Raw genomic sequence first — 15,765 nt, 5'->3', positions numbered from 1 at the left:
CTTTACAGGCACAGACCATTATGATGCAAATGACAATTACATGTCACGTTCTGTTGGAATCTTGATGTCCACATTCCTGTTTGTATAAATACCGGCTCCTTCCTTGGTTGAAATGTAAGTCATGTGGTCAACAACAGAAACTAGGAGAAGCTGTTAGTCATGTAGAGGAAAGAAAATAATATGGTGTCATTCACAGACACTGAGAGGCTGATGAGATATTGACTTTATATTGAATCGGAAAACCAGATATGACAGCTGTTGACTGACATGTCATTCTTTCTTAGTTATGCTTTCTGTATGAATGGAAGTATGCTGAATATTTGACAGTTGAAAATGGGAAATTCAGCTGTCCTAGACATAAATGTATGCATTTATTAGTTTAAGCAATGTGTAAACATTCACAGGTCTAAAACTGAAATAACATAATTTAATGCTCACTGGATTGTAAGTACATATCAGTGTTAAAACAACAGGACAGAATAGATGTCAGGGAGATGTTACAGAGAAATATACTTTATTTAAAGACCTGAAATCTCATGGTATCTAACATTTTCCTCAGAATGGACATGATGGAACACATCAGGTACTTTATCCGCCATATATTGATAAACTTTTTTACACACCACCACATTCTGCAGTTCTCCTTTTAGCTCACACACTATCCATCAAAGTTGGTTTCTTGTGATTATGCTGTCAGTGAGTATAAGCACTGGGAATTACACCACAGTACTGTTCTAATACGTTGTTATTTCACTAGTAATAACTTACACAGAGACTTGTATCGCATAATCTAAGCCTAATAAAACAGATAAATCAAGTGTTATTATTCAACAACCAAAAATTATGGCACTCTATTTTTTTTTTTAGTACAAACTTTGTTATAGATTTTTTATTTTATGGCCTATATTATCGAGTCAGTACAAAAACATTTTAGATTCCCGAACATTAGTTTTTTAGTACTAAATGAAATGTTATAGTAAAATGTTTGTATGTCGGTAAAGGAAGCAGAGTATTACGTAAGAGACACTTTTCAGACAGAAAACATAATGAAAGCTGTTGGATTGTGCTGCAAAAATAAGAAGCGAGTGCGACAGTCAAAGTCTCCAGAAGAACCGTGGCTGGTTCTGCAAGATGCTCAATAACACTTACAGCTCATTTCATTATAAAACTGCACCAACTCTACCTGAGACTACAATTTTTATTTTTATTTTTTATTTTTTTGTCACACCATATATTGACTTTGTTTCATGTACTACTGTTTACTGCTTGGTTACTGTATTTTTTAAAAATGTAGAAACATTTTATTTCATTATTTTTGAAGGCATCTTTGCTCTTCAGCATTTCTTTGTATGTACCTAAGACTTCTGCACAGTACTGTATGTATAAACAAACTCTTTTTTTATTCCTCATATTTTTGATTTAAAGACATACATCTCCACTATCAGTTCTTATCCATCTTAGTATCTTAGTGTCACAAATCACACTTTTCCATTTGTCTGTCTATATTTAGCAATGATGAGTGTGTTTCTTTCTCCTCCAGTCTGTCGATGGATGTGGGACAATCTGACATGCTGGCAGCCAGCGAGAATAGGTGATATGGTGTGGATGCCCTGCCCTGAGCTTTTTGAGGTTATGACTGAAAAAATTGATGGTATGTGACAGTTGTTAATCACCTCTGTCTGCTAAAATGGCCAGTTGACATGTGAAAACAATGAACATTTGTTTGCCAAGGAAACTGTTCAGTGTGTTATGTGTTGTAGAGTTTGGGAAGGTGAGCCGTAACTGTACTGAGGATGGCTGGTCAGAGATGTTCCCTCATTATGTGGATGTGTGTCCTTTTGATGACAATCAAACTAGACAAACTAGTCCTATGGTAAGCATTATAACATATTCAGGAGATGGTTATGTTTATTACAGTTTAATGACTATTGTTTAAACAAACAGGCCAATGATACAGAATGATACAGAATAGCAATGAACAGCAATAGATCTTTGTGGAACTTATTTACTGCTTACTCTTAGATATTAATGGAGTACTAAATAAATGTTTTATTAAAGTCTCTCTGTCTCAACCCCCTAAGCCCCCCCCCCCAAAAAAAAACACAAACAAACAAAACAACAACAACAACAACAACAACAACAACAAATGCAGCCAGAGAAATGGAAAACGTTAAACTCCCCTGTCCTGGAGACTTTCCTGTTCTGGTGAACTTTGCAGTACTGTGACTGTAAAACAAAGTTTTTACAACCGAGACTTCTTCCATGAATGTTAAACAAATACCTCCTAACAAAAACCATCACCACATGAACAATAATAGGTTTTACTGTGTTAAACAACAACATGTTTTTAAAATCTGTTTCTTATTTGTCTTAGAGTATGTGGAGTGTTCTCTGTACAAATCCCTGTGTATGAGCTGTTACTATAGAAACAATGATGCATTAGAGTGAATGCATTAATTTTAACCGATCAGTCTTGTTACAGCTTACTGACTGAGCAATGCTGTTATAGGAAAATAATGCACACCTTCTGATCTTCTAGATCAGATTTGAGCGTTCAACCGCACTTTGTTATAAGATAGAATATAATAAAATCAACGGTGTTGGGTAGTTGTACTAGTTGTTGACAATCAGGTCTTATTTGTGACCTCGTGTAACGTAAATTCTGTGTACAAAAATGTCTTGTTATATTCAACACCACTTTTTCTTACATTCTGTACAAAACACTTCAAATGATTTCCCTTAAAAGTCATTTTCACTTAATATCAATGCTAGAAACATTGATTTTTTATAATTATACATAATCACCAGTAAAAGAGCTGATCAGGAAATCAGTCAGTATTATGGCTGGATGTGTTGAAACAAGTGTGTAGCCTTTTGACTAGTAGCTTAAAATCCTACTTAAAATGTACACATTTGGGAGGATTTCTAGTGGGAAACAAGAGGAGAAGCGATCTTATCATATCATACAGCAGAACCATTGTAATTATGCCATAGTGGTTAAACAAATCCTGTGGCTATCCCTAAACGACAACCTGAAGAAGAAGAAAAAAGTACAATGCTGCTCTGATCATACTGTTTGCTACTCTAATAATAATAATAATAATAATAATAATAATAATAATAATAATAATAAAAACTTGCTGATTTGTTCTTACATAATTTGGTCCTCAAACCTACACTTGTTTCTCTGCAATGGATGAATAAGGGCAGTGACTTAGAAAATGTATCCCCTTTGTTTAGAAATAAATCCCCCAATTTACCCCAATTATTAAATTTATTAAAATGACCCCAATTTACTTACTTTCAGTTTAACCCATTCTAAAAAGTACTCTACTTCTAATAAATCTGCTAAAATTTGCTTCTAAACTAATTAACCCCATCTGCTTTTAAAATACTTTACTTATACACAATTTAACACTTTCTAAAAAAAAAATTTTTCCCCCACCTTTTATGAACCTCTCCTTACTTTAAAAATACCCTGCTTTCTAATGATTGAAACTTTAATTGAATTAATTAACCTTCATTTATAAAATATTTACACCCCATTGCTTCTAATCAAAAACTCACTTTATTTCTGAAACGTTACCCCACTTTACGTAAAATCATTTCTAATTTTTACTTAAAATGAGTAATTATTTTATTATTTTATTTTACTTACCCACTTTTAAAAAAAGTACCACAGTTTACTTCTAAACCATTTCCTTCTATACATCCAAAAAAAATCACCGCACTTCGCTTAAATAAAAATACCCAACTTTACATTCAAATCATTCACCTTCACTACACTTCTAAAATAATTTTACTTCTAAAAATGTGGGTACATTTTTTAAAACAAAATGGCATTTGTGACTGCAGATTTATACACAAAATTTGAGCTTGTCATTGTAATCTGCTTTGAAATGGTCTTTCCTTCAGGAGAAGTACTATGTGTCTGTAAAAGCTCTGTACACAGTAGGCTACAGCACGTCTCTGGTGTCTCTCACCACTGCCATGGTGATCCTCTGCTGGTTCAGGTGAGAGTTCAATAAAGTATCCTGTTAATACAAGAGGATAAATATACTATGAATTGTATTAACTCCTATTAATACTACTACTGTTACTATAAACACTATACTATTAATACTAACCTTTACTAATACTATGCTTAATAAAACCCCAATTCCGAAAAAGTTGGGACAGTATGGAAAATGCAAAAAACACCAAAAAGAGTCATTTGAAAATTCTCTTCACCCTGTACTATATTGAAAACTCATTATTAACACGTTATTTGATGTTTTACTTTGTGAATTTAATGTATTTTTGAAAATATACACTCATTTCAAATCTGATGACTTCAACATACTCCAAAAAAGTTGTGACGGTCAACTGTCCCACTGTCCCACTGTGTAACATCACTTATTAAGCCTTTGGGCGCTAAGTGTTAGATTTAGCTAGCGGAGTTATCCCCCATTTATCCATTATGCATTTGTTCAGCTGTGCAACTGTACGGGGTCTTCGTTGCCTTATTTTGCGCTTCATAATGCGCCACACAATCTCAATCAGAGACAGGTCAGGACTGCAGGCAGGCCATGCTAGCACCCGGACTCTCTGCTTACGCAACCACGCACTTGTAATCTGGGCAGAATGGGGTTTGGCGTTGTCCTGCTCTGGATGCCAGCATATGTTGCTCCAAAAAGTGTCCATATCTTTCTGCAATAATAGTGCCGGCAAGTTACCCATGCCATGTGCACTGACTCACCCCATACCATGACAGACGGTGGTTTTTAGACCTGATGCTTATAACAGCTTGGATAGGTCTTTTCCTCTTTGGCCCAGAAAACATGACGGCTGTCTTGTCCAAAAACTATTTGAAATGTCGACTCATCGGACCACAAAACACGATTCCATCTCAGATGAGACCGAGTCCAGAGAAGTCGGCAGTGCTTCTGGACAGTGTTGATGTATGGCTTCTGCTTTACATAGTAAAGTCTTAACTTACATCTGTGGATGCAGTGGCGAATGGTGTTGACTAACAAAGGTTTACCAAAGTATTCCCGAACTCATGTCAGGATATCCATTTCAGACTCATAACGTTTTTTAAGACAGTTACGTCTGAGGGATCGGAGATCACGCTCATTCAGAAGTGATTTTCGGCCTTGCCCTTTATGCACCGAGATTTCACCGGATTCATTGAATCTTTTAATTATATTGTGCACTGTAGAAGCTGAAATGGCCAAAATCCTACTGATTTGTCTGTGGGGAATGTTGTTCTCAAAGTGTTGGCTTATTCACTGATGCATCTATTGTCAGATTGGCGAGCCTCGACCCATCCTTGCTCTTGAAGGACTAGACCTGATTGCCTCACCTGTTTCACATCAGCGTCTTATTTCAACTTGTCACATCGCTATTAATCCTGAATTGCTACTGTCCCAACTTTTTTGGAACATGTTGCATGCATCAATTTCAAAGTCAACATTTACCTTCTAAAAACTATGCAGTTGATTAGGTAAAACATCAAACACCTTGTCTTTATATGTTTTTTTTTGTTTAAATACAAGTCAAAGTACTTTTTCAAATCACTCCTCTTTGTTTTTATTAGCAAATTGCCATCAGCAGCAGCACAATGCCCCAGTGAAGCATCTCAACATTTATTGTCATTCACAGCAATACAGATCAAATGAGTAAAATGAAAGATGTTATCCTGAATCTGTAATGAAGGTGGTGGTTAAATTAATTTAACATTCTCCACACATGACTAATTTGTGATTTTCCCAACAGGAAGCTTCACTGCACCAGGAACTTCATCCACATGAATCTCTTTGTGTCTTTCATCTTGAGAGCCATTTCAGTTTTTATTAAAGATGGCGTTCTGTATGCTGAGGAGGACAGCAGCCACTGCTTTATACATACTGTGAGTTACACAGTACACACACATGCACTTTTATTCACGGGCTCTTTTAATGTGTCAAATAAAATGTGAAATGTGTCCCTGAGATCCCAATAAGAAACCAAACGATGTGCAGTGCTTTCATGATTAGATCATTGCTGCTTTGCGATTCAATTTTAATTGTGAGGAATATGATTATGAGAGACGGATGGCTTTGTGGTTGCTGCCCATAATCCAGTTCAAGTTTTTTTTTTTTTTTTTTTTTTTTTTTTAAAAAAAGAAAAAAATCTGAACATCATCCTAAGGCTTCGAATCCACCACAATCCTGACCAGGATAAAATGGTTACAGAGCATGAATGATTGAACAAATACATATCAGTACATTGTATTGTATTGTTTACATTGATATTTAATTAAAACTAAATATACATATCACATTAGGGCAAGAACAAACAATAATAGTAAGTAGTTTTGAAAAGAATTGATAAAACCTAAAAGGACTATCTGATTGGTGTTGAATCATCGATTGCAAAAGTTTACTGTTCTGTAAGCAGTAGTGACGGTTCAACTAAGGAAGTAAGAATGCATGAAATGGGTGACTTCTTGTTTTGTTTTGTTTTTTGCTGATTTTAATAAAGACCTTTGAAAATCTCACTATAAACACTGCAGCATGTTTTTATTCTGTCGCAGGTGGAATGTAAGGCAGTGATGGTGTTTTTTCACTACTGTGTTTTGTCAAACTACTTCTGGCTGTTCATTGAGGGACTCTACCTCTTTACTCTGCTGGTAGAGACCTTCTTCCCTGAGAGGAGATATTTCTACTGGTACACCATCATCGGCTGGGGTGAGCTAAAACACTATGACAGCACGCTGATGCTCATTCAATAATAAAAATATGCGTGTCTCATTTTGTAATATATTTGAACCAGGAACCCCAACAGTGTGTGTGATAGTCTGGGCAATGCTCCGTATCCATTTTGATAACATTGGGTAAGATATACGACAGTTCTTAACCATATAGAAAATGGTATTGTTGAAGATGAACATTAATCACCAATGGACTGTCTTTTTAATGTTCTTTTATGTGAATAAATATTTTAGATGTTGGGACATAAATACCAATGCTGCCATCTGGTGGGTGATAAAGGGACCCGTGCTTGCTTCCATCATGGTACTTATTATACAAAGATTTTTGTAACACTTTCTATGAAGCCTGTATTCATAAATCATTATTGCTGTGTTTATAATTTTTTGTAAGTTGGTAATGATTCCTTGGGGATTTTTGAAAAACTCTTTTAATGCCTCATAAAGTGCTAATACAAGTGCTATTTCTGCATCATGTTGTACCTCAAGTGTCACTATTTATGATAAGGCCATGTTCTGTACTGCACAACTGTTTTGAACTAATAATGACCTGTGCATAATTAGAAAGTAAATATAATATTTATGAACAATTATGAGCACATTATAAACATTGCATTAATTCCCATTACCAGCTTACAAAGAATTATAAATACAGTTTATAGTGATTTATGAATATGGGCTTCATAGGAATTTTTCTGTTTTCTTTCCTTTATGATAATAAATTCTCTTTCCCAAAATAATACCTTATCTTTCTAACATTTCAGATCAACTTCATCCTCTTTATCGGTATCATTATAATCCTTGTCCAGAAGTTGCAGTCTCCTGATATAGGAGGCAATGAATCCAGCATTTACTTGTAAGTGTTACGTTAGTATTTCACTTTTCACTCAGAGTGTCTTTGCATAGTGCTTGTGCTTTAGTTTGCTAACATTATGGAAATATTGTGTAATCGACAGACGCCTTGCTCGCTCCACTCTCCTGCTCATCCCTCTCTTTGGTATCCACTACACTGTGTTTGCTTTTACTCCTGAGGATGTCAGTAAGAGAGAACGGCTCGTGTTTGAACTTGGTCTTGGCTCTTTCCAGGTACTAAAGCCAAACCTCTTGTGTTTACACAGACCTGAGCTTTTACTATTTGCTTAGTTACACAGGAATTTGCTTAATGTGCCTGCTCTATTTGAAGTGCCTTTCAGTTGCACCTTGTTCAGCACATTACTTGTTCCATTGATTGCACAATATTTGTGTGGAGTTTCAAAACTGGATGGCTTTCAGTATCTTATGAAGTACTGGGAAATGCTATGTATTATATTTACTCCAAAGTAAATAGATATATTGTTAAATATATTGTATTATAGCACAGCAATGCTGAAAGCTTTGCTGAATGGTCAGAAGTAGAGATGCACCGATACTAAATTTCTCAGCCGATACCGATAGTTCTGCCTTTTATGCTTTCTTTTAAATGAATAATAATTCATTCAACAATAATGAAGGAAATGCAAATAAAAACTTTATTCTCTCCATTTCAACAAGTTGTTTCACAGTAACTGGTCTCATGAACAGAACACACATGACTCTAATTAACATGAGCACATGAACTCAAGTCTGAAGATTAAAGTAAGATTTCTTAACTTATTGAATGTTATTAATTCATATTACCATTGACTGAATTCTAAAATCCTCCTGTTAGTCTCACATTCACTCTCCACTAACAAAAGCATTTCTACTTCATCACTGACATCAAACTGCTAATATATAATATCAACTTTTTATATATTAACATTAACTGGATATGAAATACACTACTCTACAAATATATTTTTCTATGCAATATATACTTTTTTGTCAACTCATCTTCATTTAAATCTTTCAACGGTGTACTGGCGCTTTAATTCAGTTCGAGCAGCTCGAGTAGCGCAGCAAAAAGTTTTTTTGACTTGACACTGAAACTCCCGCTTCACTGCTGCAGCGTCTGGTGTAATATTTGATCAGTGCCGAGATTACAGAGATTACAAACTGCGGTTTTGTCGTCATTCCACACAAGAGACATCTTTACACACAGCACGAAATCGATGTGTTTTCCCGCCCTCTTTTGATTGACAGGTTGTAATCGGCCCTGATCATCGGATGTTTTTAAATTATCGGCCGATAGAAAAATAGCCTTTATTGGCTGATACCGATTATCAGCCGATACATCGGTGCATCTCTATTCAGAAGGTATTGGTAAGTTTTCTTTAATAGCATAGTTCTAACAGTAGTCCTGGCTCTAATTCAAACTGCAGAGTTATATTAATCCACTCGTTCAAATATGTTATTATTTTGTTATCTGCCACAGAGACACTCCATATAAACTTATGCTAATAATAAACATATATATTTCTGAAAAAAGTATTAAACATATAATCGTTGATATAGTGAAGGAGATGTTTATTTAACATTTATGGAAGGAGTCTTTAGTGCTTTGTAAAGGTCAGTAAGTTTAGCACTTTCCGCTTTCTCAGTAACATGACATGCTTCATTTTTTTTGTATTTTTTAACTACAAGAGAGAGAAAAATGAACGATTATTTAAAGCTGCTATAACATAAGTGATAACAGGAACTAAGATCAAAAACATTCAATTCAACAACATTAAATGTAACTAAAACAGTAAAAAAAAAAGCATGATGTGTTCATTCATAAATAAAAATAAATTGTAATCGTCAGGAGGTTGCTGTGGTATAAGAGGAATAAAACACTTCAGGATGTGCTGTTATTGAAAAATAATCTTGTCTTTTGTCAGGGCTTTGTGGTTGCTGTCCTTTACTGCTTTCTCAATGGAGAGGTAAGTCTTTGTGTTCGGATTTCAGTTCTGATTTTGAAAGCAGCAGTGACATACAAAGGCATGAGTCAGGAAGACACACATAATTAGGAACGTGAAATGTATAAATATGACCTAAATCTATGTGATGAAGTCTGCCTATGATGAATTTATGGAGCATAAAAATGCTTGCTGTACTATTGTACTCTTATATGCAATATAATCTAGGCTCAAAACGTCTGAGTCCACTTTCATCAGCTTTGAAAAATACAAAATACAATTTTTTAAAACAAAAGTCCAAAATCCTGCACCAGTATAAGTAAAAATGGTTCTTATTAATTGAATGACGGGTAAAGTTACAGCACTATATGAGGAACTATACTACTTTTTTTTCAGTATCAAGTGTTGGTCAGAACAGAAACAACTGTGTCTTGTACTATTGTTAGGATTGGGATGTGTTGCCATGGTAACATTTTACTTGAAGCTTACTCCTCTTTCCCAGGGCCCAGCAGGTATATTAATGACCAGCCAAGTACTTTTTTTCTGCCAAGATTGGGGTCATGCATTGGGGAAAGGAGACAGAGAGAAATGAGAGAGCAGAGAAGAATAAGCAGAAGTAACCTAATATAAACCAAGAGAGAACATCCTGACAGACGTGCTAACAGACTGATTGCGAGCTAGTAATTAATTGTATACCAAAACGTATGGAGAATTTAATTTTTTGCCATTTCTAGTCAGATTTGCATTAGTGGTATTTAAATAATTCATCACCGGTGCAGAGATTACACAAGACCTCGACCAGCTGATTTCTCCCTGCCCCTTCACGATGCTACATGAGTTATCTTGCTAAATTTCTCCTTAAAGGTGCAGTCGGAGGTGAAGAGGAAGTGGAGGAGCTGGACGGTGAACCGTTACTTTGCGGTGGACATGAAGCACAGGCACCCATCCTTGGCTAGCAGTGGCGTAAATGGAGGCACTCAGCTCTCCATCCTCAGCAAAAGCAGTTCACAGATCCGCATGTCTAGCCTGCAGGCTGAGACTCCAGCCACATGAGCTGCAGTCTCTCAGATCCGCAGACACGCACTGAACTTCTCACACCTAGCGCTATAGTAGTCCAGTGTCACCTCAGAGACTTGTATGAGCTTGCATTGTGTGGGGCAAACTGATGCTGGGGGCCATCCATCAGAGCAATCTGCTCCTGAACACACAAGAATTCAACACCTTTAACGATCACATGGTCAAGGAGACAAATATTTGGCTCATCCTTTATATAAATGATGGAATTTCTATAGCCATGACAATCTCATTGGCATTGTCATGCCAAATGAAAGAAATATTTTTCATCTGTTCATGGTGATGATCTTGAACACAAAGGCTAAATATCGATGACCTGCCATAGAACTCTTGCCCATATTGATGATCCAGAAAATGTGAACGGTTCCCTTGGCCAGATAGAAATGGTTTTATCCATTAGCTTAGAAAAAATACTTGGATGATACAAAGGGAAACACACTGACATGACCTTCTGTAGATGATTATCACATCAATCTTTAAAGGGAACCACGACTATGAAGACTTGCATGGCTCATTAGATTAACGTTGACATCCGCTATATATATTTGATATACAAAAACACTCTAAATGTCAGTTTAAAAAAACAAAACCTTTCACTTATAGGCCGCCATTGCTGTTTACGTCGCAATGCATTCTGGGTAGTGACGTCAAATGGTTGCAGTGGTCTTCATTCTCCACTGACCCTACAGCTCTATAAACATGTCTTCCATTCAGCCTTTTCAATTTGAACCTGAGAGTTGCATAAACAAGGAGGCTAACATAGAAGACATTACTCAAAATGTACATCAAAATGAAGACGATCAGAGAGGTGAGGCGGTGAGAGTGGGGCAAAATCCATGGTGTCTGTGCAGCAACTGCACGTCTATGCCAACCGATAGTGAGAGTGTTTTTGTAAAGAGCTCCCCCTTCTGTCAGCAACTGTTCAAGGTAAGCATATGGATTAAACTATCGTTTTATGATAAAATGTATTCTAATATCAATAATTTTAGAGATTATGAGCCATCACCATCGTATACGTTATCCTGTTAAAATTCCGCCGGCCCGCCTGCGTGTCATGGCCATGTTATGAGCAAATCTATGCTATGTACACAGCGATATACCTTTGTAAATCTAAGATTCTTGTGATTCGATTGATATAAACTGTTTCCAGATACAATCACAACAGCAGCTACAATGAACGTCTCTGCCAGACCACCAACATACAAACAAACACTTATGAAACGGCGGCAACTCACCTATGAAGTCTCATAGCAGTCCAGTGATCCATAACGTTGTGACAAAAACAGTCTTATTACACTGGCAAAGGTCCAAACACTCAAATTATGTAAAAATATTTAGTCCAGAATATACAGAAAAACGCACTAACAAGATGCTTACGGGTTTGATTATATTTACAGATCACAGCACACAAGACCTAGAAAACCACAGCCAAAAGCAGCACAGTGTGGCATTCTTTTCCTGCTGCGGGGGCTAGGAGCTAATTCTTTTGAGTGCTCAAGTGCAACCATTTTACATCATCGACTCAGAGTGCATTGCGAATGTAACGCAATGGCGGCCTCCGTAGGTTAAAATATGTATTAAATATTAAGGATTTTAAAAAGAATTAAAATATTTAACGTGTTTCTAACAATGTATTATAGAAGAAGAGGGCAATTATTGCGTGTTAAGGCCTACAAGTCTTCATAGTCAGGGTTCCTTTTAAGTAAAAGGATATTTCAATACTGAAATGTTAACACTAATTTTTTTAAATTTAATATAGTAGAATAATAACCAGTAAAAGAGCTACTAATCTGCCAAATGTATTTTATTTAGAAATTGTTCAGAGTTTTCCTGAACCTCTTTCTCCATGTTCTGGAAAATATGATCTTGGACTTGCTCGAAACCATGCTGTGGTGTCCCTGCCAGGGTGAATATTTATTATATTGTATTTCAGTAATGGAAAGTAAGGATTAAATCTGTGGAATTTTTTTTTTAAACGAATAGAAGCTTTTTTCCAACTGGAGTTTGACTATCAGTTTAGAACTGTGAATGTACATGGTTAGTCAATCTGGGACCATTTTTGTTAACTGAATAGTTGGGTAAAAACATTGACCTCTTATTATTTTAGATGAACAAACGCAAAACTAATACCTACTAAACTAATACATCATGTACTTTAAATAGTAGAGTTGTGATTTTGACTGGATGCCTTTTTTTGGTCTTTTTAGGAATTTTCTAAACAGCCGTTAGTACTGAAAATGTCACTAATGCGAACAACAAGCAAAGCACCTCATGATTTTGTATAACTTGTTTAGCTCATTCTTGTTGTTTGCATGATTTTTTTTGTTAATGCTTCATTACTAAGATCATTATATTGTAAATATATAGTCTTATGAAAAGTCAACAGCTTCATAAATACAAAGTGGCTATTTTGGGCATATTTTAGTAACACTCTTTTTAATAGTAATATCATATTAATATCTGATTTGGTTGTTGGTTTTTGGACCTAATACCACAATAGAATACTTTATGATTTTACCCAAATAGAAAGCAAAATCAGTGTATCACACGGCACTTTGGTACTCCAAAGATCAACATTTGACTTTACACAGCTGGTATTGCCGTACTTGTTTGCAAAGGCTGTGGAAGCTTTGCAGCTGATGTCAATTCAGATCTCCTCAAATGGGGATACTGAGAAAGATATTCTTTAACAGTGTTGCTCAGAACGTTTATCATGAAAGTGCCTTTTTGCACAAACGCTGGGTAAGAATAGAACAGTTTAAAAGATAGATAAGATAATTCAATATTATTCAACTGCAAATGCATGAAGCTGTGTGGCTCTGGCGAACTGCTTTTATTGTACATAACTATGTCTGTGTTAAAAACCAAGAGGCCTTCAGAAAACGCGATTCTGATTTTGTTTCTCAGCCTTCAGTTAGACATTTGACCTCTTCAGATATTTCCTTTGTAAATAATTTTGAGAACCTTGTTTTTATTTGAATTGTAGCTGTCGCTGATATTTCCAAATTGAATCACAACATTAAAAAAATGTTTTTTTTTCCTTTTATATTATTAGACATAACTATATTTCACCCTCGTGTATTACAGTATGTTCAGCCTTGTTTTTTCACTTTGTTCAATGACAGTGCAATGCCTTGTATGCAAACAGAAACTGCAGAAAGACAGAATGTGTGTTTAAACAGGAGATGAAACAAACAAAGTCCACATTTAATTTTTTTTTTTAATTAATTTTTTTTTTTTTTTTTTTTAGAAAATTGCTATTTACATATTTCTGTGTAAAGTTACAATATAAAAGAATACTTTGCTCTGGTTCTGTCAGCATTAGTAAAGCATACTGTAGATGTGTTGGAAATATATTTTAGTTCAGCACATTGCAGCCTAACATATACTGTATGTTAGAAAGCAAAATACAACGCATGTGTTGTCTTAAAAAGGCAACTGATACTAGTTGTAAGAGGATTAGTCAAATCTTGTGGTGTTGTACATGACTAAGACACTAAGTGTAGTCTCTGTGGCCTTTTCAGAACTGAATACAGCTTCATATATATCCATCACTATCCATAAAACTCTTTTTCCAGCAGTTTCCAAACAACCTAGCGGATGTATCTGGATCAGATCAGTGCCAAAATGTATGTCATTGTGGATCAGTCACAACAGGTTACAGTACATATTAAGCAATATGCTATTCTATTTTAAGGGCAAGTCTCATTAGCTATGTTATGTTTTGATATGAGGTTGTGCCACAGGTAACTAACTATTTACTCTTGGTGTTATTGTGCAAAATAACAACATTGTTCTATTAATACATATGAACCTACTGTTCTAGAAAAGTAGTTATAGCATCAGTGTTGATGAGAAGTGTACCGTAGTGGACATGCTCTCTGATTATGAAACTTGCTGAATTGTTGCATCTGTACCATGCAGTATTGAGTATTATGCTTCTGGAGCTGTATCTAATATGTGTTCAACATGGGTAGTTAGTTTGATTTTTTTTTTTTCTGTGAATTTTTTGAAGATGGCGTTTGTTAGGTATAGCCTGCATTATTGTAATCGTGAAACAGATGCATGTATATTCTGTGGTTTGATGGTTTCTTCTCAAACTGGGTGTGTTGATGTTTAACCAAATGTGTTAGCTGAAAATGCAGCTGCCACATTCAAATTCGCAAGAAATAGTGTTTAGTTGGATATGACTGCAAAGAGTTCTTTTCATAGCACTGATGTCTGTTTTTATGAGCATGACGATGCCATACACTGCTTCAATTATTCAGGCAGTAACTTACCTTTTCATTGCAAAATCTCTGTTAGCTCTGTTGCCTTTTGTCTGCACGCATAATTGCAGGATTCACTTACATTTACACTCACAGTAGTATTTCACTAATTATTGAGCAATAGGATTGAATCTCCATTACTAAGTGATGAAGCAGACTGCTAATTATATGATAACAGATGTATTATGTGTGAAGACATTTCAAATCTACTTTTATATTCCACAATACCAGCCTAATTAAACATGGAAGGTTGATAACAGAAACCTGTAAAATAAGAGCCAATACTGAAAATACTGTATCATCGAAAAAATGTCATAATTTCTTTTTTCCCGTTTTAATTGAACATTAACAGTACAGCACACATAAGCTACAGTAAAACAGTTCATGTCTATTATTGGAATGCAGAAATAATTCCTGAATGAGCTAAGACAGCAATTTTTATGACAACAATGACTGACCAATAATTACTGAGTGTGAATGCATGACAAACCCACAGTTGATATTCATGTTGCTTTTGTGATGGAAAGCTTGCTTATTATTATTTTTTATTTCATCTTATGTCACATTTCCTGTATAATGTCCTTTAGTTCTCTTATGTTAGACTTTTTGTAAATTATGACTTTTAAATTGCATTAAATGTCTCTAAAACTGCCTAACAGTATCTGTTTTATAAACAACACAGAAGGCCCAAGAAGATATATCACAATGGAAGGGAAAAAAGTTAAATCACTAATTCTTCTTCTGGTTATTGTGCCTTATAAATGAAGGATTCCCAAGTACAGCATGTCTGAAAATTATCTTTACAACTTTGATCCAATATATATATAAAAAAAGTCATATGAAGTGATTAACGCTCTGAGGTAAAAACATTGCTATGTAGTTTACACAGTTAATGGAA

At 35.3% G+C, this 15,765-nt stretch overlaps 1 protein-coding gene across 1 annotated transcript in view; it reads left to right on the top strand.

Annotated features, from left to right (window-relative positions):
- The window catches only part of adcyap1r1b (adenylate cyclase activating polypeptide 1b (pituitary) receptor type I), a 35,486-nt gene extending 19,967 nt beyond the window's left edge, over positions 1-15,519 (top strand). The window contains exons 4-14 of the mRNA XM_017479181.3: positions 1,541-1,651; positions 1,761-1,873; positions 3,916-4,013; positions 5,758-5,890; positions 6,557-6,710; positions 6,796-6,856; positions 6,968-7,037; positions 7,495-7,586; positions 7,687-7,816; positions 9,508-9,549; positions 10,390-15,519. Coding sequence (XP_017334670.1) covers positions 1,541-1,651; positions 1,761-1,873; positions 3,916-4,013; positions 5,758-5,890; positions 6,557-6,710; positions 6,796-6,856; positions 6,968-7,037; positions 7,495-7,586; positions 7,687-7,816; positions 9,508-9,549; positions 10,390-10,578 — 1,193 coding nt within the window. The 3' untranslated portion in view covers positions 10,579-15,519. The remainder of the gene's footprint in view (positions 1-1,540; positions 1,652-1,760; positions 1,874-3,915; positions 4,014-5,757; positions 5,891-6,556; positions 6,711-6,795; positions 6,857-6,967; positions 7,038-7,494; positions 7,587-7,686; positions 7,817-9,507; positions 9,550-10,389) is intronic.
- Positions 15,520-15,765: the final 246 nt, after the last annotated feature.

This window comes from Ictalurus punctatus, chromosome 11 (assembly GCF_001660625.3).
Source record: "Ictalurus punctatus breed USDA103 chromosome 11, Coco_2.0, whole genome shotgun sequence".
Lineage (NCBI taxonomy): Eukaryota > Metazoa > Chordata > Actinopteri > Siluriformes > Ictaluridae > Ictalurus > Ictalurus punctatus.
The sequence above is the reverse complement of the archived record's forward strand: the minus strand, read 5'-3'. Positions and strand labels throughout refer to the sequence as shown.